The 27,241-nt window shown below is 40.6% G+C and overlaps 1 protein-coding gene across 9 annotated transcripts in view; it reads right to left on the bottom strand.

Annotated features, from left to right (window-relative positions):
• MPDZ (multiple PDZ domain crumbs cell polarity complex component) overlaps positions 1-27,241 on the bottom strand; it is a 171,266-nt gene that overhangs the window by 7,339 nt on the left and 136,686 nt on the right. For 4 of the 9 annotated variants that reach the window (XM_059656655.1, XM_059656659.1, XM_059656660.1 and 1 more), the window contains 15 exons: positions 27,090-27,161; positions 24,737-24,899; positions 22,175-22,371; positions 20,645-20,736; positions 20,336-20,426; positions 16,582-16,662; positions 10,651-10,743; positions 10,489-10,563; positions 9,038-9,212; positions 6,755-6,900; positions 5,751-5,834; positions 5,345-5,538; positions 3,033-3,180; positions 1,132-1,218; positions 160-250 (listed from right to left, as the gene is read on the bottom strand). In XM_059656655.1, coding sequence (XP_059512638.1) covers positions 160-250; positions 1,132-1,218; positions 3,033-3,180; positions 5,345-5,538; positions 5,751-5,834; positions 6,755-6,900; positions 9,038-9,212; positions 10,489-10,563; positions 10,651-10,743; positions 16,582-16,662; positions 20,336-20,426; positions 20,645-20,736; positions 22,175-22,371; positions 24,737-24,899; positions 27,090-27,161 — 1,789 coding nt within the window. The remainder of the gene's footprint in view (positions 1-159; positions 251-1,131; positions 1,219-3,032; positions 3,181-5,344; positions 5,539-5,750; positions 5,835-6,754; positions 6,901-9,037; positions 9,213-10,488; positions 10,564-10,650; positions 10,744-16,581; positions 16,663-20,335; positions 20,427-20,644; positions 20,737-22,174; positions 22,372-24,736; positions 24,900-27,089; positions 27,162-27,241) is intronic. The other 5 variants (XM_059656657.1, XM_059656661.1, XM_059656662.1 and 2 more) reach the window with 2 other exon arrangements.

The following is a 27,241-nucleotide window of genomic DNA, read 5'->3' as shown; positions in this document are numbered from 1 at the left end:
TTCACGTCGTTCTGAGTTTTTGCCAACACACATCTTTCCACCTGGAATAGTATGTGGAATGATTTGGGGGAAAGAGAGCTCAGAGGTAAATTAAAGCAGGAAGGAAAATCTGTCAAAATCAAACCAGTAAATCATGCTTAAACATGTAACCAATCTTACATGCGTTCTTCTTTGAGCTGCTTTCCAGCGACTCGGAGGCACTGGACCCAGACAGCGGGAACGTGAAGGACGACAGGCTGCATTCGCTCATCTACACACGCAAAACAGTGATTTTAGAGAGTGTGAAAGAACAATAGCCCCTCCACACCACTTATTTCAGAATTCAATTCTTCTATGCATCTAGAGAGAAACACCTGTTAAGTAACACTGGCATTTGATAACTGGATGGGCATTTAAGCAGTTTCTACTGACTTTATATTCTTTTTAAGGAAGACTTTGCGTACTGACCTAAATAAATTGAAGCTAAAAGGATGGAAGAAAAAGATTCCAGCCTACCTAAAGTTTTAGTGGATTTTCATAATCTCATTCAAGACAATCCTCTAAATTTAAACTGATACTGTACACAGATGGGGCTTCAAGACAGAATTGGGGCCAGTCAACAGGAAACCGATGGTCACCAGCGAGGGGTGAACAAGGGGTCTGCATGGACACATTGATGAAAATGGGCTTCTATCATCAGAAGACAGGAATGGCGAGAGGGGCTTGACAGGAGACCTAACTGTGTAACTCCGTCTTTTACATGTGTGAGATGCATCTGCAGTTCACTTACCTGGGATTCTTTTCAGTTGAGTACAGATGGATCAATGTTAATTTTAAAATACTTTAAAAATAGATTACCTTGGTAGGCTTTCCTACATTAACTGGTTAACTTTTGAGATTATGAAAAAAAGAGTCATGTCAGAAAATAGAATAAGTTCCTTAGAATGCCTAAACACTATTCCAGAGCGACACCTTGCTTCCCTGCCCTTCGGCTCTTGCTCGTCCCTACCTCAGACTCTGCGCCCCACTGTGCCCAGCTGCCGAGAGCCAGGCCTGTGTCCATGACCCTGACCCAGCCCACAGGCAAGACCATCTTTGAGCTCCTTTTGGCGTGTGGCCTGCAGTGCCCAGGTGAATCCCAGAGCTACCTACCTGGCTGCTCTGGGAGGGCCTCCTCTCTGAATGGAATGGTCCAGCTTTGATTCTTCCCACTTCCAAGGTCACTGTGCCTAGGGAACACTGGGGGAGCAGTGGGTTTATGGAAATGTTTAAATAAAGTGCTACAGTCATCTTTAGGAGCACTTTTTACTCTTTAAGACTGAGTTTCTAAAGGCATCTTCCTTTTGGAATTTCCATAGTCAAGGATACCTTCAAAGCTTTGTAGAAAGACGCTTTTTAAAAAATAGAATTAGTCAAAGTAGTAACAACAAGCAGCAACAGCCACACCAAATGTCTGTCGTATGACCTCATAATTTACATGGAGACTCATAATTTACACTGAGAACTGGGCAATTATCTCAGGAAACACACTGATTTAGATAGGCTAAATGAACTAAATAGCTCAGGTTCTAAAAACAAAACAAACAATAAAGCAACTTATTTTGCTCTTAATAGCAGAGATACTCAGATAAATCGCTGAGCTCTCTATTGTTCCACTGTTCCTGAATAAACAATACTTAAATTAGCCACGTTACCATAAACACAAAACAAGGACTGAAGACCATTTCCCCGTGGCCCTTTACGGGAAAGGCATTACATCACAGGCTGCAAGAAATGCTACACAGTCTCTGGTGTGGAAACAACGCAAGGGGGTGTTGGGCGGCTGGGCTTTTGCAGTCAGACACACTGTTCTAAATCAGACTATGTGATTTACTGGCTGTGAGACCTTAACAGATGTCTAGCTTGATAAGTCTTTACATTTAAAAAATGGAGACCATTCTAGATTGCTGTGATAGGATAACTTAGGACAGTGTTTAGCACAAATTAGTACTTCCACAGGTATTATTATGCTGCTTCTATGACAGGGGTTACAAAAGATGTTTCACTCGTAAGTGTATTGATCACAAATCAAATTTTTAAAAGTCAAAACCTGACCTGCACTATTCATAAGTTGTTTTTCTGTTTGTTTGGTATTTTGCGGGGAGGGGCAGGAACTTATCAAACTGTTCTTGAATCTACTTATATTTCCAGCTTACATAGCTGCAGGGTTAACCAATTCCATGCATTAATTATTCAATGTGAGAAGTTATAACTCTTTCATCTACTTGCAACATATCTCATTTAAATGTCAAGGGAATCTGTTATTATAAAAAATTTTTTAGCCCTAGCTGGTTTGCTCAGTGGATAGAGCATTGGCCTGCAGACTGAAGGGTCCCAGGTTCGATTCCAGCCAAGGGCACATGCCCGGGCTGCGGGCTCAAACCCCAGCAGGGGGAGTATAGGAGGCAGTCAATCAATGATTCTCTCGTATCACTGATGTTTCTATCTCTCTCTATCTCTCTCTCCCTCTCCCTTCCTCTCTGAAATAAAGAAATTAAAAAAAAATTTTTAAGCCAAATTTTCTGTTATAAAAGCAATTCACCCTCTATAGAAAATTTTGAAATGAAAAGAACCAAGGATTCCATAGTTCCAATAATCACCTCATAATTATTGTTAAAAGAATTACTATAAGACTTTATTTCACATAGATGTTTCTACACTGTGAATAAAATTTTGTTTCACCTTCTCTACTGTTTTTTTCATGTTAATTAGTTATCCTGAACATGACTTTTAAACGGATATGTTTGCCATGCACCCTTGCCATAGTTTTGTCAACTGTATTGCTTCCATTTTTTCTATTATTACCAATAACACTGCAACAAACATCATGTGAAGATTTTGTGTGTTGAAGATTATTTATTATGGAAATATAGTTTCTTACTTATCTCTTATTTGTGAGAACATTTTAAATAAAGAGGTGTCAGTACTTATTGCACTGAGCTAGCTCAAGGTTAAATTCCTCTTCTTCTATATCATGGCACACAATTACCGTATTCTGGGCATTTGATTTTTACCTTTAGCAAAGCGGCAACAGCTTCCTGTGTGGCATTACGGACATCTTCTCCGTTCACCATCAGTATCTGGTCTCCCTGCATCAGTCTTCCATCAGCATCTGCAATTCCTCCTTTGACAATGTCTGATACAAAGACGCCAGTGTCATTTCTGCAAACATAATTTTGATTTTCAATATTACTTTTTCTCAACTGTAATGCAATGATTATTTAATAAAAGGCTGAAATCTTTTAACTGAAAATTTTATTTTATAAGTTTTTTTTTCTTCTCAAATCAACACTGGGGCAATATTAGAATTAATTTTTATGATGAATAATAGTTGATATCTTATAATATATACTAGAGGCCTGGTGCACAAATTTGTGCACAGGTGGGGTCCCTCTGCCTGGCCAGCTGGGGTGAGGCACCATAGGAGTTTGGCCAGCCAGGGGAGGGACTGAGGGAGATTGGCTAGCCACAGGAGGTTGGCTGTGGGAGCACACTGACCACCAGAGGCCAGCTCCTGTGTTGAATATCTGCCCCCTGGTGGTCAGTGTGCATCACAGCAACTGGTCGACTGGTTGTTCAGTCGCTTAGGCTTTTATACATATAGATTTCATAGATTAAATATGTCTTGCATAAGCATATTTATTTAACAACTATATACTATGTGTAGAAGTGGCTACAATACTCACTGTATGGGTCACACAGCTACCAAATGGCAAAACAATGAGATGTAAGAGTCCGTCCTTGGTTACAAAATCTATTATTCTTTCTACACCATAATGAAGCCTTAAACAGATATAGACCTGTGCCTATAAAAATATGCTGCTGTTACCATCAACATCATTAACAATATTAAAAATGAGTAACTAATGTGTATCTCAAACTAAGACCATTTGTTACCCCAAACTTAAGTACCCCTGCTGTGCTGCCTTTTATTTTAAATCATTATACACCTAACTACCAATCAAGAGAGATTTATGTAAAATGAACAAATACTAACCTATTCCAATATTTTTATTTTTATTTATTTTTTTAAAATATATTTTATGGATTTTTTACAGAGAGGAAGGGAGAGGGATAGAGAGTTAGAAACACTGATGAGAGAGAAGCATCGACCAGCTGCCTCCTGCACACCCCCTACTGGGGATGTGCCCGCAACCAAGGTACATGCCCTTGACTGGAATCGAACCTGGGACCGTTCAGTCCGCAGGCCGACGCTCTATCCACTGAGCCAAACCAGTTAGGGCACCAATATTTTTTTAAAAAAACTATAAATAAACCAACAACTTCTTGTTGAGATACAAAGGCAACTGAAAGGTGAACTGCACCACTTGCTCTTGCCAAGGTCGTGACCTCAAGCCATTTCACCAACTGATCGTCTGCTTTCCCATCTTCAGAATAAAGGTGTTGGAACTTACTGTACTATATATTTGCTAATATTTCCTATATATAAATATTTAAATAAATTTGGTACTGAATTTACGTATATTCACCAATCTGCCTCCGCAGCCCCTAAAGTTACTGTCTGTCCCCTTTTGATGGCAGGCTCTTGTTCATGCTGATCTTCTCTCTGGGGTATCCTCCATCCCCTTTCAGAAACCAACTATCATTTACCACTTCTAGCTTCAGCTCAGGCACCTCTTTCTAAAGAAGTTTTCCTAATCTACTTCCCTTAAATAGAGTTACTTGGTTCATTTCGCCTTTGCTTCCATGGATCCCCACAATGCATTTCGGTCACTCATCAACAGATTCCTTTGTTGCAAGAATGCATTTAATTCTCACTCACCAAACTGAGTTTTCTGAGGTCAGGTACCATGTCTTTCTTTTTTTTTAAAAAAAAAAAAATATATATATATATATATTTTATTGATTTTTTACAGAGAGGAAGGGAGAGGTATAGAGAGTTAGAAACATCAATGAGAGAGAAGCATTGATCAGCTGCCTCCTGCACACTCCCCACTGGGGATGTGCCCGCAACCCAGGTACGTGCCCTTAACCAGAATCGAACCTGGGACCCTTCAGTCCCCAGGTCGATGCTCTATCTACTGAACCAAACCGGTTAGGGCACCATGTCTTTCTTAACTCTGTCCTCCAGAATCCAATATATTTCCCGGCACATAGCAGGTACTCAAAAGTAACAAAGAGCTTTTTGTTGGGTACTTTCAAAACCCTCAAAATACTCACGGAAAAAGTTCAAAACCAGTGTCTTTGGATGTTCCACACTTACAGAACACTAGCTGTTGATAAAGATGTTACTACTGCTACTTCTCTTGAACATACCTTAGATTTCATCATTTCTGAAAGGTCACTATGTTTGCCCTTCTCTTACCTTTTACCAACAATACTTAATCCCAGGCCTTTCCCTGGCTTCTTCTGCAGCTCAATGGTGAGGGTGTCACACACGTCCTCCTCTTTGTATGGGGCCTCATCTCTGTAGAGTGTCAGGCGCACTCTTTGTGGCGTCTGTCTCAGGACATTTATTGCTTCATCATGCGTGGCCTTTCTCAAGTCAATGCCATTCACCTGTTCAGAAATGGGACACGGTCTCTGAGGAACCCAGTGAGTTAAGGAAAATTAAGGAAGAGGGGGGAGAGGAGAAAAGGGAGGAAAAGGAGTAGAAGGGAAGTGAGGGGGGAAAGGGGGGGAGGAAAAGAGAAACAGACACACAAAGACCACCCTCCCCAGAGTAGCCTTTTCTTTGTTAACTGTAAAGGTCAAGTACACAGCATCTGTACCTCTAAAATCTGATCTCCAGCCCACAGTCTTCCATCTTTACATGCTGCTCCTTCCTCATACACTTCATGGATAATAATGGCACCCTAAGGACCCAGACAAGACACACCCATGGTTTATCCCATTTTCCCTAGGGATGGTGAGCAGAAATGGAGTCACAACACACTGCATTTTTATCGACAGTGATACGGGTTACACACTCACAGGGTCCACACGTGAGTCACATATCAAAATTCAAAGAAAAGCATAACAACAATGTTTTTGCTAAAAAGGCTCAAAGAAAGTTAAACTTCTTTCTAATGATCGGGAGGCTTAAAGAAAAAATGGTTAAATATATAAATCACACACATATATAATAGATATACATCATTTCTCCTATCCACACGTGCAAATGATTGGATTTCACAAGCATTTCTGACACTTAGAAAAATTTGCCTAGTCCTGGCCAGGTGACTCAGTTGGTTGGGCACTGTCTCGTATTTCAAAAGTGTTTTGGGTTCGATTTCTGGTCAGGGCATACATCTGTGTTGCAGTTTCGATCCCCAGTTGGGGAGTGTATGGGAGGCAACCGATTGATGTTTCTCTCTCACATCTCTGTTTCTCTCTCCAGGTGAGGATTTAAATAAATAAAAGAAAAAAGAAAAATTTGCCTATGAATAATGCATAGATGCCTCTCAATATGTGTCTAACCCAATCATGTCCAATCAATAAGAAGTAAATGAAAACACAGCAAGGACTTTGAACTCATAGAAATATTTTGAACCTGCAGGTCATAACCACAAGTTTAACAGAGTCTCACGGAGTCAGACTGGCCTACTCAAAATAAAAACCCCAGTACCCACCCACTTAAATATTTTCCCTACAAATGAAAATAACAAAGAACTATGCATTTTTCTAAGCCTTTATATGTCATTTAATAAAATTGATAGAAAGCTCCCTGACAAGGCTCTCAGGGCTGTCTGAAGGGGCTGCCTATGTCTCAAAGCATCTCTGGGTGTGTCCTCACCAGCAGAGTATCCGCTCCCCCGACGATGCTCAGGCCCAGCCCTGTCCGCCCTTTGGAAATCTCAATTGTTGTTTCGCAGCCCGGGATAATGGGGCAGGTTGTAGGATCAGAAGCAAAAACTGCTGGTGTTGACGACCTGCTTGTACCTAAAAATGAAATGAAATACAAATTGATTAGAAGGCATATGCAGTAAACTCACCACACTGGTTGTCTTTGGGAGAACGAGCAGAAAAATGGGCCCAAGACTGGGGACAAAGAAGACTTCAAAGTCACCTTAATCTTTCAGGGACATTCTAAACTACCAAACAGATATGATTAAATCCTCATTTTTAATTACAGTAGTGGGCACAAAATTACCTGCTAGATTATTTTCTGCACTATTCTGTGTGTTGTTTTTTTACATTGCTACAGATACTATGTAAAAAGCAACAGAGGGTTGAATTGAACCTCTAGTTTCACTCCAATATTCTACATTCCACTGGAGCCGAACAAATCCTATGAAATCATGGCTGGTAAAGCTCAGATCCGAGGTGTGTGGCAGGACCTAAAACACAGCCCGGGAAGAGCACAGAGCACAGTGAACGTGAACAATTTTGGTCACGGCGCCTGCTTCTCAGGGCTGTCTTTTCTTCTTATTCCAGAGTCTCTTTTCTTCTGCAACCAGGCTGAGCATTACACAGCTGAACTTAGTTAATACCTGAGTTTATAAAATGTCAAGTGAGACGCACTCACAGTGTCTTTCCTGCATCTCACTTGATGTTTTATAAACTCATATATTACATACCGCTACATATATGCTCATCATTGGATAGACAAGAATAGATCATGAAAAAACAAGGTGAACGTACGTTCACACCTCATTTTATTCTAGTCTTCATAGCCTATGTTTAATGATACACCAAAGAGCAGGCAGCAAACAGCATATTTGGGGAAAGCTGGGACAATTGGTAAAGCAGCTTTATAGACAAGATGCTCTTTTTAGGAACGCAGAGACAGACTATTTTCTTGCTCCTGAAATGGTATGAGCAGGTGTAAGATGTTTTCTTTTAGTTATGTTTTCATTTAGCAGTTCATATTTTTATAGACAATGCTATTTAGGGATCAACATAAAATTAAAAATAAGAAAACTTCCATTCAATATTTAAATAATTCATTGAAATACCCTGTCTTTCTAAATAATCACTTTCATTAGATATGTATAACCTAAACTGCTATTTCCTTAAAAAACTTCTAAAGAACTGAATATTGCAGTTTCGAAGCCAAAAGAGATTTTTTCACTAACTGCAAAAAAAAAAGTCAATGTGTTTAAGTACTTTTCTTTAATGCTGCAAAGCTTAAAACGTATAGTTTTAGTAAATTCTAGCATAATTTTTCTTAAAACATTACTGGAAGAAATAGTTTGCCCCAATATATTAGACTGGCATTTTAATGGGAGAAAAGTGTTGTCCCCGGCGCCACATATAACCATTTCATTTGACAGGATGTACTGTTAGACCCCAATGACAGCGCTCGGACTGACTACAAACACCCGTGGCAATGACCAGCATTTTTAAGCGTTTCCTGTAGTGCCAGGCAACTCTGATTCCTCTGATGAAGTGGCATCACTGTATCCATTTTACAGTGTATCCATTTCAAACACTGAGGTGAAGTTAAATTACTGCTCAGTATAAAAAAGACAACGGACAGCCCTGGCTTGTTTTTCTCAAAGGTTAGATCGCCGGCCCAAGGACTGAGTCTCAGATTCAATTCCTGGTCAAGGGCACGTATCACATCTGGTCTGGGAACGAGTGGGAGGCAATCAATCGATTTATCTCTCTTCTGTTGATGTTGGTCTCTCTCTTCCTCCTCCTCCCTTTCAAAAATCAATGGAAAATATATCCTCACTCCTTGGGTGAGGATTAAAAAAAAAAGGAAATGTACGAAACTATGTTTTTAATTCATTAGTCAGATACCTAGAGTCAAGGTACCCTTAGCAAAAGGTCCATGGGGAACGAAGGGTACCGCTCCTTTGTTTTAGAGATGAAGAGGCTGAAACTCAGAGGGTGGATGGGTTTCCTAAGGCTGGTTAATAGACAGCACACACATCACCCGTCTAATGGTCAGTACTCCTTCTTCCCCTTATACCAGCTTTCACCAAAGAGTACCGGGTGCCCTAACTATGGCCTTTCAAACACTGATCTCCAGGCAGGCAGGCAGCTGGCTCCCACTCCCCCGTGGAGAGCGCCGCTGAGCCTGAGTGCGCTGAGCGTGCTAGGCTGTGGGACTCACGAGACCAGCCCTTACTTCGGACGGGCTCCGGTTCCGGGGAGCCAGGTGGTGGGACGATCGGAGCCTGGGAACTGTTCTTTTTTTCACCATTGGATGCACCAGCTGCTGAAGCAACAGCCTGGGAATCTGGATTCTCGGCCCGAATGGTAAGTTTCACTGTTGTCTTTGCTGTTTTCAAAAGGCTGATAAACTGGCAGGGGGTTGGTGTGAAGGGGAAACAAAATTCAGAGACAGAGACAAATTAGTAGGCATATACAATGAAGTCACTATTATAGTTGGAATCTAAAACCATCTATGGTGGAGAGAAAAGTCAGAGGCAAATTCTTTCCTTGTCAAGATTTGAGGGGCCAAGAAAGAATGGTTATAGTTTCATTGTAGTTTCCTCAATTGTCTAATATTAAGGCCACAGTTACCTTCTACTGTAAGTCCAGTTCTGACTCTACTCTTTCTTATCTAAGTATAGAGCTTTCAACTTTGTATATTTCCAATTAGTTACATCCATTTCTTTGGATCACTGCCTAATATATATGGGGTATTTCACCACTCCTGACTCTACAGAGAATCTGAAGCAGCCTACACAAACATTTAAAAAATGGAATCGGGGTGGGAACTAGGTGAAGGGAAGGAAGGAATGGGGGGGGGGGGGCACATCTGTAATACTCTCCATAAAGATTTGGAAACAAAAAGAAGGATAAGGAAAACTATGCAACAGAAAAGTCAAGTCAAATGGAAAGTTATGTGAGTTAAAGGATCAACCTCTACAATTAAAACGAAATGAAACAAATGATTTCAGCTTCTTGCTGGCCAATGTAGAAATGGAAGCATTTGCACACGGACTCTCAACAGGCCTGCTCCTCGCACTTCTGTATGAAAGGCCTCAAGTGAGATTCCTAAGGATTATGAACACTTCTGAGGAAGAGGAAACGCAGGTACAAATAAATGTTAATCCCAATAAAAGTTATACATATTTTTTGGGCTAACTTCAGCTGGCTTTATCTCATATTTAATGGCTGAGTGCTAAAATCTGCTTGTAAAGCAATATGCATAGTGGCTACTTATGGGACCTAACATTCATAAAAAATGTTCCTTGGTCTTGACACTAAGTTGACCCTTGTTTAGAAGTCTAAACTTTTCCTAAGGGAAAATGGAAATGTTACTTTATAAAAAATGTCCACTAATTACTGAATTTACCAGGCAACATAAAATAGCTCAACACTGCCTTCACTGAAAAATAGTAAACAAAAATTGAAGAACTTCCAAATAATCTCTTCCTTTAAGGCTATCTGTCTATTATAGCCACATGGCTATAATTTCCTATGGCCAACCACACAGACAAACACAGGGACCCTCGTACGTACACACAAACACAGGGACACACGCACACACACGCATACTGTGGCCATGCTTAAGGATAGGTTCACAGCACAATTTGTTTTTGTTGTTTTCTTTTTAAGAAAAAAAAGTACCTTTTCAACAGGATAGCCAATAACAACTTCATCATCGATAGCCAAGATCTGATCTCCAACTTTGAGACGCCCATCCTAAACGGAATCATGGAACATTTGAATGATTCTGCAGAAGTAACTTTCTCTTCCACACTTTCTGACATGAAAAGGGGGAGGCCTCACCTTGGCCGCGACCCCGTGCTCTGTCAGACTCTTTATGATGACTCCTCTGAGTGTGTCTTCTTCACTGATAGCAATGCCCAAGCCCCCTTGATCCTAGAGAAATACAAATAAGACCGCTCGGAAAATCTGAAACATCAAATTTATTCAAATGGAAAGGTATGTGGCCATAATTTCTGAACATCATCGTCTACCCAGGGGCTAAAAAAGAAACTAAAACTGTTCTAACATCTATTATTAGAAATTTCTTCTTTTTTTAAAAATATACTTTATTGATTTTTTTACAGAGAGGAAGGAAGAGGGATAGAGAGTTAGAAACATCGATGAGAGAGAAACATTGATCAGCTGCCTCCTGCACACCCCCTACTGGGAATGTGCCCGCAACCAAGGTACATGCCCTTGACCGGAATCGAACCTGGGACCTTTCAGTCCGCAGGCGGACGCTCTATCCACTGAGCCATACAGGTTAGGGCATAAATTTCTTCTTTTCTTAAGCAAACTTTCAAGTTTTTTAAATGGGAATAAATTCTCCTCCATCAAATATTCAAATACAGGGTGGAGCAAAAGTAGGTTTACAGTTGTTCCTACGGAAAATAATAATTAATCAATAATAATACAGGGACAAGCTGTATTTTCCATACCCACAACTATAAACTGACTTTTGCCTAACCCGGTATGTTCACTTCTCCCAAATTTCTACTACCTCTAGTATCTTTAGCATATGTATACTGCAACATATCTCTAGTAACTTTAGCAAAATGTCCTGGAAACAAAAATGCTTTCAATAATTCAATGAGTATAGGATGTTTGAGAATTTCCTTATGTGTAACTGGCTGGCTGAATCACAGTATCCCCCCCCGCCCCACCCCCCGGCTTCCTCGTTCTGGCCTAGGCTTGCAAATAACACAGGAGCCGGCTCCTACTCCCCCTCTGCGCCTCTTTCTTTAGCAGGTGGGCCGCGATGACTGCTGCAAGCTCTACCCCTTCTGGGGCTCCGGACCCAGCGTGGTTTCTCTAGGGACTTGTGTTTTGATCTGGTGCAGAGTGAAAATGCTCTCAACTCTGGGCCCAAGGACCTGCCCTGAAAAGCTGGCAAGGCTAGACAGCCACACCTACTTTGTATTTTCCACATCTGCTTTTATCAAAACCAAATGTTCCACAATACCGGCGTTTACCTTTAATATTAATGCTCATAAAACTAAAACAGGGTTCAACATTTTCATTCTGGTTTGAGCTGGGTTCCTCTTCCACTACAGTCTCCAAGCAGGGAAATATTAAGCAAAAAAGAGAAAAGGAAATCTCACCATGTTTCTTCTGAAAGGTATACAAGAGCCAAAGCTTGCTATCAGGCCTTTAGGATCATGACCATGACATCCAGGCCAGGTTCCCTACCTTTAAAGACTGCCAGCATGGGGCTTTTCTGTGGGAGATAAACAATGCCTGCCAACCTGCAGGCTCTCCCTGGGCATCTGCCCACCACTGCTCCCCTCAGGCAATCAGTCATGGAGAGAGGACAAAACTGCACTTTTAGGGTGAACAGAACTCGGTCCTAATTTACTTCCTGCCTAGCTGAAGAAATCTGGATATGCCACTTAATATCTCTAAACCTCAATTTTCTTATCTAAAAACAAACAAAAAAGGAATAATACTATTTGCCCAACAGCAAGGCTGCTGTGAGGATTAAGTGCAGTAAGAAAGGGCTTGAAAGCTTGATGCATTACACAAGTGTTGTTCTAACACATATTCCTTCTGCTAATAACTCTGCAGGACAAAACCAAGGTTACTTCAGATGAATTCTTGAAACATGCCAGTATTCTGAAACCCCAAACTCTGATCCAGCAGTCAAAGAATCAGGCTTGATGAATAGGAAGGTCAGTGTGATACCACACTGGCAAATCCCAATGCCAATGCAAAGCATAAACAATTTGGTGACCCTGTATTTGGGATTTTCCACAGTAATGGTCTTTCCTATTATGACAAAGAAACCTTTGTTTGAATAAGTAATACTCTATATCTATAGTGAGATATAGATATATTTGTTCTATTATTCTTTATTCACTTAATTGTAGTCAGGAAAGTTCTTTACTATTACAGCAGGCATTTGCTGGCTGTTTATCTAATACTCATTCTCATCTTACTCCTTTGTACAAACTCATGTATTTTCATTAGACTATCCAGTCCCCCGTCCCTCTGCTGCCTCAAATAACACACACACTCTCCCCCCTCCCTCTTTGCCTATGTTTTCAGTGATGGTGTTCAGTTATGTACACAAACCCTTTGATGCTCTTCCCTTCAAGAAGGGATTCTTGAGTGGGGCTGGGCTTGGTGACTTGATGGTAATAAACAAAATAAAGGAGAAGTGATGATGTGTAATTGCACAATTTTGTCAAAAAGGGCTTCTGAGCTTCCTCCTTGCTTTTTTTCTTGGGTCATTTGCCATGCCAGGGGCCATGCCACGAGGGCACTAAAGCAGCTCCATGCAGAGAAAACAGGCATCTTGCCAGCAGCCCTGTAAGTAAACCGTCTTGGTCGGCTGTAGTTCCTCCAGCCCCAACCAAATCTTCAGACGAGTTGCAGCCCTAGCTGGCAATTTTTTAGCAACCGTACAAGTGAGTCTGAACCAGACCACCCAGCTAAACTGCTCCCGAATTCCTGATACACAGAAACTGTGAGAATAATAAATGTCTACTGTTTTAACCATTAATTTTGGAGGGAATTTCTTATGTAGCAATAGAAAAGTAGCTCCACAGATAGAGTCTGAATGACTGAAGTTAGTTGCACAATTCTATTCCATGGCTTAGGAAAAGGTATATGACCTGAACTGGTTCAACAGGATGAATTTCAAGAGTTTTGCTCAGAAGTTTGAGATAGTCACTCTGTCTCCCAACCCCCACTATATGTGAGAGAAGTAGCCCTTGGCCCCCATTATGGTTCGCAGCCACTCTAAAACTATGAGGAGGACCAGTCTTGGGGTCAAGCTGCCACTGTGTACAGCTGTGCAGGGGCAGGAAGAATGGGCCCTTATGACACTGCTGAGCCACACGGTCAACTGTCCTCAGACCACAAATCCCTCCTTTAAGACTGATGGGAGTCTGTTTTTGTATAAATATGCTGCAATCCCACTTAGAATATACTACGAAAACAAATACATACACATCTATAGACAATAATGGATTGTCAGGTAAGTAAGGATAATGGCGTGTGAGTGTTTCTCTCTCCGGAACACTACTGAGGTGTGTTTAGACAGCAGTTATTTTAGAGCAGAGACACAATGTGGATTTCAAGCTGCCTTGATTTACACTATAATGAAATCTAGTAGCAACCCAGCTACAAAACAGTGAAACTCATTGAAACACAGAACCTTTGGTACCAGCAGAGGTACCATTCACTATTCTTTACTGTGTTAGCCATCAAGTAAATTTAGGAGCTATTAAATGTTCTACCTGAAAATTGTTAAAATCCTCCATTTCACTAAGGGACATGTTTGGTACAGCCCATATGAAAATAAACTGTTCTCCTTTATAATCATGGAAAACCACTTGATTCAGTTCACCAGAAGGAGACAATAGTTTATCTTATCCTATATAATTCTTTTCTAATTGCTCAACTTTCCACTTCACTTCTGCCACAGCACACAGAGTCCTTAAAAATAGATCTTAGAAACTTTGCTTTGAGCTAGTTTTTAAAGCATCATCAAAAAATAAAAAATAAAAAACATCACCATAAGGGGAATGTGAAACAAATTAAAGAAATATATTTATGGAGGAACACTTGTACAATTAAAGAGCTAAAAAAAAAAAGTAAACAGGAATTAAAAGTAGAAATAAACTAAACAAACTACTCTTATTATCAGGAGGACTGTTTTAAAGTTGGAAGATACCCTAAAATTTAGAAGAAAAACTCTTAATTGTATTTGAAGACTGTCACCATATAAAATTAACTGGATATGAAACAGATCTCTGGGAATCATGTAATGTTGTTACCTGCTTTGATGTATATGTATTTCCTTACACAAAATGTGCTAAAAATAAATCTTTAACAAAAAAAAATATGTCTGTTAAACTGAATTAGCATTTCAGTCAGCCACTGGGTGTACATTTATAAACCACATACACATTATGAGCTTTTTGCTTACACTTTTATTTTCCTACTTAAAAAAAAAGAATTAAAAAAAAGATAATAGACCTGTCAAGAGAGTTTCTAAGGAGTCAAAACAGAACTCAAAATGACCTGTTACATGATTTCGAATTTTCATACAAAAACTATTCTCTCCTTCCTGCCTCTCCCAATCTTAACATCTTTCCCCGTGAGCACAAACTACGTGTAAGCATGCATTCACTCTTCCCTCCCTAATGCTTTGTATGAACTATGGTACACAATTCCACATAAGACAATGGGAGAGAAAGTGTAAGAGTTATTACTTCTCTCAACATGCAATTGAAATGTATAGATACTATACTCACCTGAAAGTTTAGCATAAGAGATATGTTCTTGATTATATGACAAGTAAATGAAGACATTAATAGTAAGCATTATATAGGCCATAATATTGGAGAAATATTTCTAAATAAACAAAGGTGAGATTATGCTAGGTCTTGAGTTATGTAGGATTTGGATAAGCTTTAAAAAAACCAGGACATCCTGATATAAGCAAAGGCAAAGAGAGATGAATTCTTAAAATAATTTCCATGGGCTCTTGATTCAAGTCAGTTTGATGAAGTAGAGACTTATTACAAGGAACATATTAGGGACTTGGGAAAGGTAACACTACCCTGAAATCAGCAGGGGAAAGAGGAAGGTATTGGCTCTCTTACATGGAAATAGCATGAGGGATTCTTGAAGTGTATAGACTTCTTGGTAGAAGAGGAAAAGGCTTTAATGACTTCTGTTCTTTTCTCTCTAACCTACAACACGAATTGTCCATTAAGAAGGACTTCTCTCATACAGAATTATCTATTGTAAAAAAGAATTATCTATTGTAAAAAAGCAACCAATAAAGTCACAGTATTTTTTTCTCCTAAATGCTTAACATGGTCTGATCATGTGCCAGGCATTATGCCAACCACTTGATAAACAACTCATTTAATCTTTACAATTACCTACATCAAAGATCATATTGTCCTCTCCAGTTTACAAGTGAGAAGACTGAGGCCAAGGGAGATCACACACTGTGTCAAGTGGATACCTGATGAAGTGGGTCCTCACCCTGAGGCACTTCTTCTAACGCTTGGCCTCAGCATCATGCTGCACTGACTCACACCTGGAGCGTGGCAGCATCTCATTGAGTATCCTCCTATCCCCCACCCCTACTCCCTCCTTCTCTTCCCCCTCAGCTCTCCAATGCTCTTTCTGCCTGTACTCTCGTTCATCTACTGTCCACCTGCAGACCAGCATGGCCCTGCAGCACCTAACAGCCTGTATAGGTTTCTATTCAGCAAACTACTTCTTTAAAGTGGTCATTTGAACTTAAGGTTCTGATCTTCTCAAAAGCAAATTCCTCACTGATGTCTATCAGTGAAACTTCTAGAATTGGAGCTTTCCGTTTTATGAAGGAAAAGAAACCATCATTTCTGTTTCTTTATTCTTTAATTCCTGCCTTGGCAGATCCCTGGTAAATAGATCAAAGGAGGGACCACAAAATCTCGTACCTTGGGGTACCATAAAGGAGGAAAAGGAGGGTCCCTACTAAAGTATCAGTTAGCACAGTGGTTCTCACCCTTCAGCGTTCACTGCAGTCACTGAGAAGGCTTAGTAAAACACAGGCTGTGGGCCACCCAGTTACTCAGTAGGTCTGAGTGGCCCCAAGCACCTGCATTTTTAACAAGATCCTAGGTACTGCTGACTGATGTTGCTGATGGAGACCACACTTTTGAGAACCAGTGGATGAGGACAGCAATGTGAATATCATTTCACTCCAATTCAAAGCAGATTTACCTTGGGAAGCTCCAGATGTTGCACGTTTGTAAAGGAACTGAAGTCCACAGCTGCATCGGAAGTGGCAACACTTGGTTCAGCCTGACAGAGAACGAAATGGCAAAATGGGCAATGGCGTGTCGTGTCTTTTTGTTTGTTAAAATATAAGCGCCACTTAGTCAAAATCATTTTATGTATTGTAATTCATTATTACTATTTGGAGAGAATAATACACTCTCTCCGGAACACTACTGAGGTGTGTTTAGACAGCAGTTATTTTAGAGCAGAGACACAATGTGGATTTCAAGCTGCCTTGATTTACACTATAATGAAATCTAGTAGCAACCCAGCTACAAAACAGTGAAACTCATTGAAACACAGAACCTTTGGCACCAGCAGAGGTACCATTCACTATTCTTTACTGTGTTAGCCATCAAGTGAATTTAGGAGCTATTAAATGTTCTACCTGAAAATTGTTAAAATCCTCCATTTCACTAAGGGACATGTTTGGTACAGCCCATATGAAAATAAACTGTTCTCCTTTATAATCATGGAAAACCACTTGATTCAGTTCACTAGAAGGAGACAATAGTTCGTTTATCTTATCCTATATAATAATCCTATATAATAAAAGGCTAATATGCAAATCGACTGAACAGTGGACCTGGTTGCTATGATGTGCACTGACCACCAGGGGGCAGATTCTCAATGCAGGAGCTGCCCCCTGGTGGTCAGTGTGCTCCCACAGGGGGAGCGCTGCTCATCCAGAAGCCAGGCTCCCACACTGGGAGTGGGCCTAAGACATCAGTCGGACATCCCCCAAGGGCTCCTAGACTGCAAGAGGGCACAGGCCGGGCTGAGGACCCCCCCACCCAAGTGCATGAATTTCATGCACCAGGCCTCTAGTGTATAGATAAAGCCCAATGTTTATATGTTTATTGAGGGAATAGTGTTTCCTTTTCTCACTGATGACCCTCATGGCTCCTCTAATTTTCCCTCTTTTTCTATTACTTCCTTCTATTCATCTGAAACATGTAGCCAAAGCTTTTCCAAATAAAAACAGGACTTCCACCAAAAACTCTTTTTTTGTCACCTTCTAGCCACTGCCTTCTTTGTTCTAACTTCTTACCCATTATTTGCTTCCTCAGAAATCACTAATAATCTCCTAATTGCCAACTCCAATGGACATTCTTTATTCATTTTCTTACCTCTTTGCAGTATTCAAGGTTGTAGAATATACCCTTCAATTTTTTTTCAATGTTTGGGTGGGTTGTTATTTATATACTAGAGGCACAGTGCAGGAATTTGTATACACTGAAAGGAAATCAATTAGAAGAAATATTTTAGGGGCCAGGGAGGGACCGCGGGAGGAATCCAGGGAGTGTCCAGCCCAGGGATGGGCAAACTTTTTGACTCGAGGGCCACAATGGGTTCTTAAACTGGACCGGAGGGCCAGAACAAAAGCATGGATAGAGTGTTTGTGTGAACTAATACATGTTAACACTGCTGCTGGTGAAGGAGCGGAGGGGAGAGCAAGAGAACCCTCTGCTCTTTCGGCTCCGCAGGCCGGATAGAACAGCCGAACGGTCCGGATCCGGCCCGCAGGCCATAGTTTGCCCACGGCTGGTCCAGCCTGTCTTGCCCAGTCCCGAATGGGGCTGATTGGGGCTGGCAGGCCAGCCTGCAGGGGATGTGGGGGGGCTCCAGGGTGTGTCTGGCCCGTCTCGTTCAGTCCCCGTCAACTGGACCTCAATAGAAAGCTAACCTACCAATTGGAGCTTCTGCCCCCTCGTGGTCAGTGTGCATCATAGTGACTGGTCGAGCAGTTGTCCAAACGGTTGATCTATTAGTTGGACACTTGGCATATTAGGCTGTTATATACATACTACAGGCCTGGTATATGAAATTCGTGCACAGGGGTGGGGCGGTCCCCTCAGCCCAGCCTGCACTCTCTCCAATCTGGGACCCCTCAGGGGATGTCCGACTGCCAGTTTTGGGCCTAAACTGGCAGTCAGACATCCCTCTCACAATCCTGGACCACTGGCTCCTAATCGCTCATCTGCCTGCCTGCCTGGTCACCCCCAGCTGCCCCCGCTGCCGGCCTGGTCACCCCTCATGGCTCACCTGTCAGCCTGGTCGCCCCATGCAGCCTGCTGTTCAGTCATTTGGTTGTCCCTCACTAACCCCCCTGCCAGCCTGGTCGTAGGCAGCCATCTTGTGAGGGCATGAGGGTTAATTTGCATATTATCTCTTTATTATATAGGATAGATAGATAGCTATATCAGCTTTAACTATAAGGGACAAAGATGATCCATGGTTTTTTTAAAAATATTTTTAAATTGATTTTTAGAGAGAGAGAGAAGAAAAAGAAACATTCACGCGAGAGCGCAACATCAGCTGCCTCATGTACTAGGAGCTTGCAAACGGCAGGGGGGCGTGGTGGGAGGGGGGGCATGTGCGCCCTGATCTGGAATTGAACCAGCAACCTTTTAGTGCACAGAGCAATGCCCAACTAACTGAGCCACACTGGTCAGGGCCCATTCTTCTTGAAATGTGGTCTCATCAGCTGTTATGCAGCACGTCCGCCTGGCTCTACTTCATCAACTCTGACCATATGTATCAGCCTTCTTTCTGATTGTTATTACATAATCCTGACCTTGGCCCTGTTCTCTCTAAATGTTCTCTGTAGTCAAGTGCCTCAGCTTTCACACCAAATCTGCATCTAAGAGAATTCTATCTCTGAACTCTAGACCAAATGTCCCAATGTAAACTATACTTCACTCTTAGGCTGCCTAAATACATGTCTTCTAGTTTTACAAATATTTATTCCTCTTTTTATTTCTTTATATATTTTGGTAAAAGTCACCCATCCATCAAGTCACCAAGTCAGACATCTGGAAGCCTTGTATATCTTATCTGTTTCACCTGCCAATCTATTCCCTGCCCAAAGAACAGTACCTGATACAATCAGGCAGACACGCAATAAATATCTGCTGGATAAATAAATTCTCAACTACTCATTTTTCCTTAATGACTACATTTAGTTGGGGATGAAGTAATGTCAATTTGGGTCCTAAACATCTGATGTCACCATTTCCACTTTTTATTTTATTGTTTTTTTACATTACTTAGAACCTTATTTTCTTTCTCCTGAACTACTCTGATAATTTTCTTATTACCCTTTACTTCACTTCCCAGCAACTTCTGATTTTTCTCTGCTCTGCACCATTTCCAGCGATGTCTTCAAAAATTACAGCTCTGATTCTTTGAGTTCCCAACAACATGGCCTCCAAGACAAAGTCTTCATCATATTCCTATGATCTGACCCATCTCCTTCCCTTGCCAGTGACTCTGCCTCACCAGCTCCCCATCCCCTGCCTCACGCTGTTCAGTATGCTCTGCAATTTTTAATTATCTGTATTTGCCGGATCTTCCACACCATTCCTCAACCCTCTGCTTCTTTGTGCCCCCAAGTCTTCTACTTCCAAACTACACATAATCTCCTCTATAACATCCTATTCTCTCTCCCTAGAGGTGGAATTGGCACCTCCTCTTCTAGTGCCTTCATTATTCCCTATGTTAACTCTACTAATAGCCTTCATGTTAGTGGTGAGCTTGCTTACTCGAGCGCTTCTTGTACTGGGCTATACCCTCCATGGGGGCCAAGGCTATGACTTATTTATCTTTGACAGCCTTGTAAGGGTTCTATAATTGTTTGAATTAAGAAGTGGCATATCAATCAAATCTTCCAGAGAAACAAACATGAGCTACATACCTCCTTATTTTGAAGGTTCTCTGAGGTAGAAGGCAAAGATTCCACTGTATTTCCAGGACACACAGCCATCTGACTCACTGCATCTTTATTCCTAAAAGGAAATGCATTGACCTATCACATCATAACACTTCATATTATTTCAACATTTTACTTTAAGATTCAGAAGGATTATTACAGAAAATTCTGTAACCCCAAAGGCCTGGAACTGCAACACTAAAACATTTATAAATGCTTTATTTTCATTCAAAAATAACAGAATTGAAAGGCTAACGAACATTTTTTAGTAAACCAGAAAAAGAAAATGCTCACCTGATGAAAATTATTTTCACTTTAGAAGGGGCACATTTAATGATTGAGGAAGCATTCTGATGGCTTCTTCCATATAAAATTTGTCCATTGATCTATGGGAAATAAATATCATTAATTGAGCCTGGAATTTTAATTTTGTAAATTTTTATCATCCTATCTAGCTAATGAAATAGGTTTTTCTTATTTTAAACTAATATTTCATATATATATTTATATAATAAAAGGGTAATATACTAATTAGACTAGACATCCTTCCTTCTGGACAAAGCCGCAGCAGGCGGAGGCCACACTAGAGGCCCCCAGCCATGGTGGCAGCAGGCGGGCTGGGGCCAAGGGCCTTGCATGAATTTCATGCATTAGGCATATATATATCTTTTCCAGAACATGACCCTGACTTTGATGGTGAATAAAGAAAAGCTCATTTAGAAGCCAACATTAAAATGGTGTAATATGGCCTGAGCTCCAAGAGCTGAGGGGGAAGCACTTGGACTGACTGAAGGAGAGCAGACAGTGAGTTCCCTGGCAGGCACTGGGCCTCAGTGCGCTTTGTACAAAGCAGGGGCTCTGTGGGAGCATGTGTGACCTGCACAGAGCATCCAGAGAAGCCCTATACTGTTGTATTTTCTAATTAGTCTGAAAACTCAAGGCTTGGGCATGGGCCACTGGGAGAAGAAATGCTGACAGAACTAGGATGTGGCAGTACATTGTGTCTATGCAGCACAGCACCTGATGAAAACTGCTGGTCTTCTAGTCCAGTGGTCGCCAACCTTTCGGACCTCACGGACCACCAGTGGTCCGCAGACCACCGGTTGGCGACTGCTGCTCCAAAGGTTTCCTTACACCAGCGGTCGCCAACCTTTCGAACCTCACGGACCACGAGTGGTCCATGGACCACCGGTTGGTGACTGCTGTTCTAGTCATTTAGCCATTGCTGACTGAGCCTTTCTAATCAATAGAGAAATACACAAGTACGGGAAGAGCATTAAGACAATACAAAAACGTGGATCCCAGCCTACAGGAGGCAAGGGCAAACCAAACAAGCAGATATAGTTCTAAAACTATAAAGCATGGTCCACAAGTTTATTTTGTTTGGAGGGCTGAATTACTGTTTTAGTTAGACTTAACCTTGACCCCAATGCACCCAACATCTGTCACTTGTACTATTAGGGATACAACTTTCATAATGACCAGTGGGCGAGTGATCGGTCATCTGGCTTTCTAAAAGCTCCTAATGAAAATGCAGCACACACACAAAAAAGTTTTTGAAGTGTAATCTTTATTGCTGTCTTGGGGCAAAAACTGTTTCTGGTGCTACACTGCCATGACCTTTCAATGGAAGTTAATGGGAACATGGACACTACTTAATAGAGATTTGCTTTAGTGCCAAATTTACTGTAATGCATCTATTTTATTAGGCAAGTGATAGTTTTCTCCATCACTCTATGAGGCCCAGGTGAATTTTCTAGAAACTAATGTTTCCTCTGCACCGATTCTACAAAAGTAAATTCAGCATTTTCCACAAGATATTACCTCTAGAAGCTCATCTGCAATTTGTAACCGACCATCTTTCCCAGCTGCTCCATTGGGATCAATCCCGACTATAAAGACACTCATCCTGGATCGATCTTTGTTCCCAGCAAGACTTAGACCCAAACCACTCCGACCTTTCTCCAGTTCAATCATATGCAGCTCGCCGGCCAAAGTCCCATAACGTTCTCTGATATTTTCTGCATATAACAACAGTAAGAGTATAGGTATTGAGAGTTAATTCATAGTCAAATGCTACTTAGAATAGCCTCAAAAGGGCATTATTTGTACCAAAATATGCTTGGCAGTTAAGAAAACCAAGGCAGATTGGCCACCTGGGTTTCTAGGACTACCCAAACTTTAAGGAATTTCTTTGCATTCAGGGTGCAGAGAGTATAATGTCTAGTTAACTGGTGTACCTGCGTGATCAGGTCCAAGAGTGGTCACATTAACAAACTCTCAGCTTGTGATTAAAACAGAAATTTAATTTATCATTTTCAAAGGAGAACAGAACACTGAGTATTCATCTTTTAAAAAATATATATATTTTTTACTGATTTCTGAGAAGGGAGAGGGAGAGAGAGATAGAAACATCAATGAGAGAGAATCATTGATTGGCTGCCTCCTGCACGCCCCATCCAGGCATGTGCCCTGACCAGGATTTGAACTATGACCTCTTGGTTCATAGGTTGACACTCAATCACTGAGCCATGCTGGCCAGGCGACTTATTTTTAATTTATATTTTTATTGATTTTTAGAAAGAGAGAGGAAGAGAGATTTGTTGTTGCACTTAAAGTATGCATTCTTTGGTTTGCTTCATGTGCCCTGATCAGAGATCAAACCCGCAACCTTGGTGTACTGGGACAATGCTCTAACCAACTGAGCTATCCATCCAGGGCAGGAGTATTCATCTTGATTGGTCAGTGGAAGCTTTTCTCTCACAGGAAAATCTACACTGCATGTCACATCATGTTGCACAGTTGCTTGGTCCATATATCCATACAAAAGGGAACGGGTTCATTATTGCACAGAGCCATCAGGTCAGGAGAATTCGATGTACCTGTCCCAGCTTTCGGACACTTGTCCTAAGTAGATTAGACCATTCATATCTCCCATCCCACATGTTCAATAGTTAGAATTTATTCTTTAAACTGAGAAAGCAAAGCCAAGTGTGGGGTCCCAGCCACAGGCGCAGTGGAAGAATCAGCCAGTAGCAGCACTAATTGTCAGGCTGTGAGGGAGCCATGCTAGAGGCCCTGTCCCAGGGAATCCACTCAACCACAGCTCTTTGACACATCAGTAAGAAACTGCTTTCTTAAGCCATGAAGTTTCGGGTAGCTTGTGACATGACAATAGGTAACTGAAATATTCCATTTAATGTTTTCTTCAGAGTATATTCTGGTGGATTAGTAATATACTCTAATTTCATTAAAAATAGACTGAGAACTGTAAACTTTAGAAAATGTTACTACATGGCTGATGACATGTATTTTATATTGATTCTTAATTGGATCAATTTCACAAACTGCCATTTCCTGAATCCTAGAGTTTAGTAACACACCTTTTACATTCTTAGCTTCTGAAAAGCATGCCATTTTTCTTAAAGAAATAATTATATATTTTAAATGAAACTTTTTAAAGTACTGACACAGTTATAACTTTAGGCTGAATTTTTAATATTACCCTATGAAATGGTTTATCTCCTTAGGAAACAAGAGACACAGCCATGATCCTAGCAACAGCTGCCTTTCCATGCTTCCTGCACATCAGGAAGTGGTCAGCATTCCTCAGACATTATCTAATTTAATGTTAGCAACTAGAGGTAAACGCTGTATTTTATTTATTTATTTATTAAATATATTTTATTGATTTTTTACAGAGAAGAAGGGAGATAGTTAGAAACTTCGATGAGAGAGAAACATCCATCAGCTGCCTCCTGCACACCCCTGACTGGGGATGTGCCCGCAACCAAGGTACGTGCCCTTGACCGGAATCGAACCTGGGACCTTTCAGTCCGCAGGCTCACACTCTATCTACGGAGCCAAACCGGCTAGGGCTAAACGCTGTATTTTAAAAAGAGGGACAAACCACTAAGCAAATGCTTAGAGGTGGTTAAACAACTGCCAAATGCCCAAAGTTGTTATCTCAACAATTATACTGTATTACCACCCTCGTAGTGAAAACACCAAAATTCAAGGCATACTATCAACAATGGGAAGACTCTGAGACCTAGAAAGGGGAGATGACTTGTTCAAGACCACAAGAAAGCTGGCCCAGTACTAGCTTCTGAGAGAGTGCCCCGCCCTCTTTAGTTCTCATAAAAATGGCAAAGTGGGCTTTCACAGGAATGCAGACCAGAAGGAACGGAAGAAAATGATTTCATGCCTTGGGAATGCATGCTGTATTCAAGCAAAAACAAACAGTGTTTTTTTTCCCCTACACAAAACTGCAGTATTTATAACTAAAGCTGAAATATCCTTATTCATCCAGGGCATCGGCCTTGAGAAACACAGAGCTATTTTAATACCTCTGACAATTAAATGCATTACAAAAAGACAACTTACTCCAGCTGTAACCAAACTCATCCTCTTTGTCCCCTTCTTCTGAGACCCTGCTTGCAGATGACTGGGCATGATCACCGCTCATTTCTGCAAATGCTGAAGGAGGGGGTAGAGGTACATTGCACAATGGAGCCTTCTCTGGCTCTGGTTCTGACTGACTGGGTGCCTGTGGGAACAAGAGGAATGCTGTGGGTATGTGCAGATCAAAGGGGAAAAAAGCTAAGGAAATGAAATAAGAAAATAATGTCAAACAAAAAACTGGCTTTAAAATATACGATACATAAATAATGGGGGGAAATAGATATATTTACAAATTGGTAGACAGGATTCAGGTAAGCTTCATACAAAGTGCTATGTTCAGAAAACAATTCATTAAATTGTTATTTGGTATTTTAAGGTGATAAACTATTCAATAACTTAAATAACTTAAATAACTTAAGATGAAAAATTATACAAACTTCCCCTTCTGGAAAAGAAGTTTCATTCAAAAGTTGTCATAAATGTCCAGGGGTCTGGGCAAGATTTGGGGGGGGGGGTGGTCTAGAAAAGTCTTCCAAGAAACTAGAAAAAAATAGCCACGGATTAATAAAAAACCAAAGACGTTCAAAGCTTATTAGTGAGACTACATATAAATAATTTTTTTATTGCTACCGGAATCCTCTCTCCAAATGACTCAACGCATCCCTGAAAATGTTACACATGCAAGTTCATCTCCCAGGGAGCCAGCTTGTTAGCATGGAGCACACAGACGTGGATCTGAGGGACGACTTTGAGGGGCAGCACCATCGTTCCCTTGCCAAAGTAGCTCGGAAGGTTAATGAGAAAACATGGGGAAAAACTGCATAGAATGGTGCACTTGCTGCCACAGAGGTCCTAATCCAAAGAAAGGACTTGGTATCATCAAGTTGTAGAAAATCAAACAAAATATTCAAGTTTAGAAGGACCTTAACTCAATGAATTCATTTTGTGGATTAATAACCTGAGGCCATGAAAAGTGAAATGTTTTGTTTAAAATCACATAGTAGCACTAGAGTTCTTCTCACTTAATTCTTAACGCAACCCAATGCACTTTCCATCATGAAGGCTGTCTCGTCCAATTTCCACCGTAAGACAGTGAGTACCTAATTCAAAGCTCAGAGATACCTGGCTGAAGTTCTAATCCTGGCATGACACTATCCCTGATGCCTTGAATCTCTATTATTCTATCTTTCCTTATTTTACCTTTCATTCTACACAAAAATCCCTCTAATATGCCTTATTTTATTTTATATGTGTATATTTGGAAAAAGGGCTGTAATTTAAAAATAAAAAACTTACAGAACACACAGAATGATAGGCACATATAATTAGGGATTATTAATTGGTGTCAAGATTCAGAATACCAGAACATACACCTAATACTAAAATTACATAGCACTGAATGTAATATTTCTTTAATGATTCAGAAAGCCCTTCAGGATTCTAAGCTACGACACAATGATCATAATAAACACAAATTACTACTGCTTTTCTGGCAAAACTTATTGATAGAGACTTACAGGGCAATTGATTTTTCAAATTACAGAATGTGCTGTCTTAAAATATTCAGTTTACACACAATTGCCCAAACAGACAAGAATCATTAGTGCAAACAACATCCTTGTTACCTCCCCAAATGCTGGGCCACAAAACGCTCACATCAACAATGTACAAATAAAAAGTGCACAAACAAAAACCTAATGCGACCCAATAAAGGTTCATTAAACATACTAAGTTGGTGGGGAATATGTAATTTAAAATTTTTCTAATTAAAATAAAATAATTACTTCTCTGTAACAATAGGAAATGTTAGCAAACATGAATTAAGCTCATTTAACTTTTAAAAATAGAATAAAATTAAACTTTCCCATATTTTAATAAATTGATGGGTACACATTTTATAGATATTACTTACTGCATAATTGTTCTGAGTTGTTATTTTCCTTAAAACAAACAAACAAAGTCTGCTTGCCTACAAACTGTTCAGGATCTTAGGCATGTTTCTATGCTGTGAGTATAAATTGAAACGGTGCCCTACCATAACTGAGGAATCATAAAAAGAATCCACGCCTGTGTTTACCAACGGCAACCAGGTGTTCTATTTTACTGCCCCTAAAACATTCATTCTCATTGAGATAGTATAGTAGATTGTCACTGACACTTCTTAAAAATCTGTTAATAAAAATGTAGCTGTTTAACAAAGATGGCTTAGTTTTCATTGGTAAACATGCAACTGCATTTGAAATCACTCCATGCCCTGTACGCACACAGTGTAATGTACACACACAACACACGACAGCACACTACATACTCATGAAAACTTCACACCAGGACAAACCTTAAATGGTGTGGGAGCAAAAGGGTTAGTTGGGGAACAATGGAAGACAACTCTACTTGAATTCTGCAATTCCTACAGTAACAGAAAACATATTCCTTCAGAGATAGTCTTTGGTTTTACTCGTTACAATACCATGAAATGCCAATGAATAT

Source organism: Myotis daubentonii, chromosome 11 (genome assembly GCF_963259705.1).
Source record: "Myotis daubentonii chromosome 11, mMyoDau2.1, whole genome shotgun sequence".
In the NCBI taxonomy this organism is placed as follows: Eukaryota; Metazoa; Chordata; class Mammalia; order Chiroptera; family Vespertilionidae; genus Myotis; species Myotis daubentonii.
This window is presented reverse-complemented; position numbering and strand designations above follow the sequence as displayed.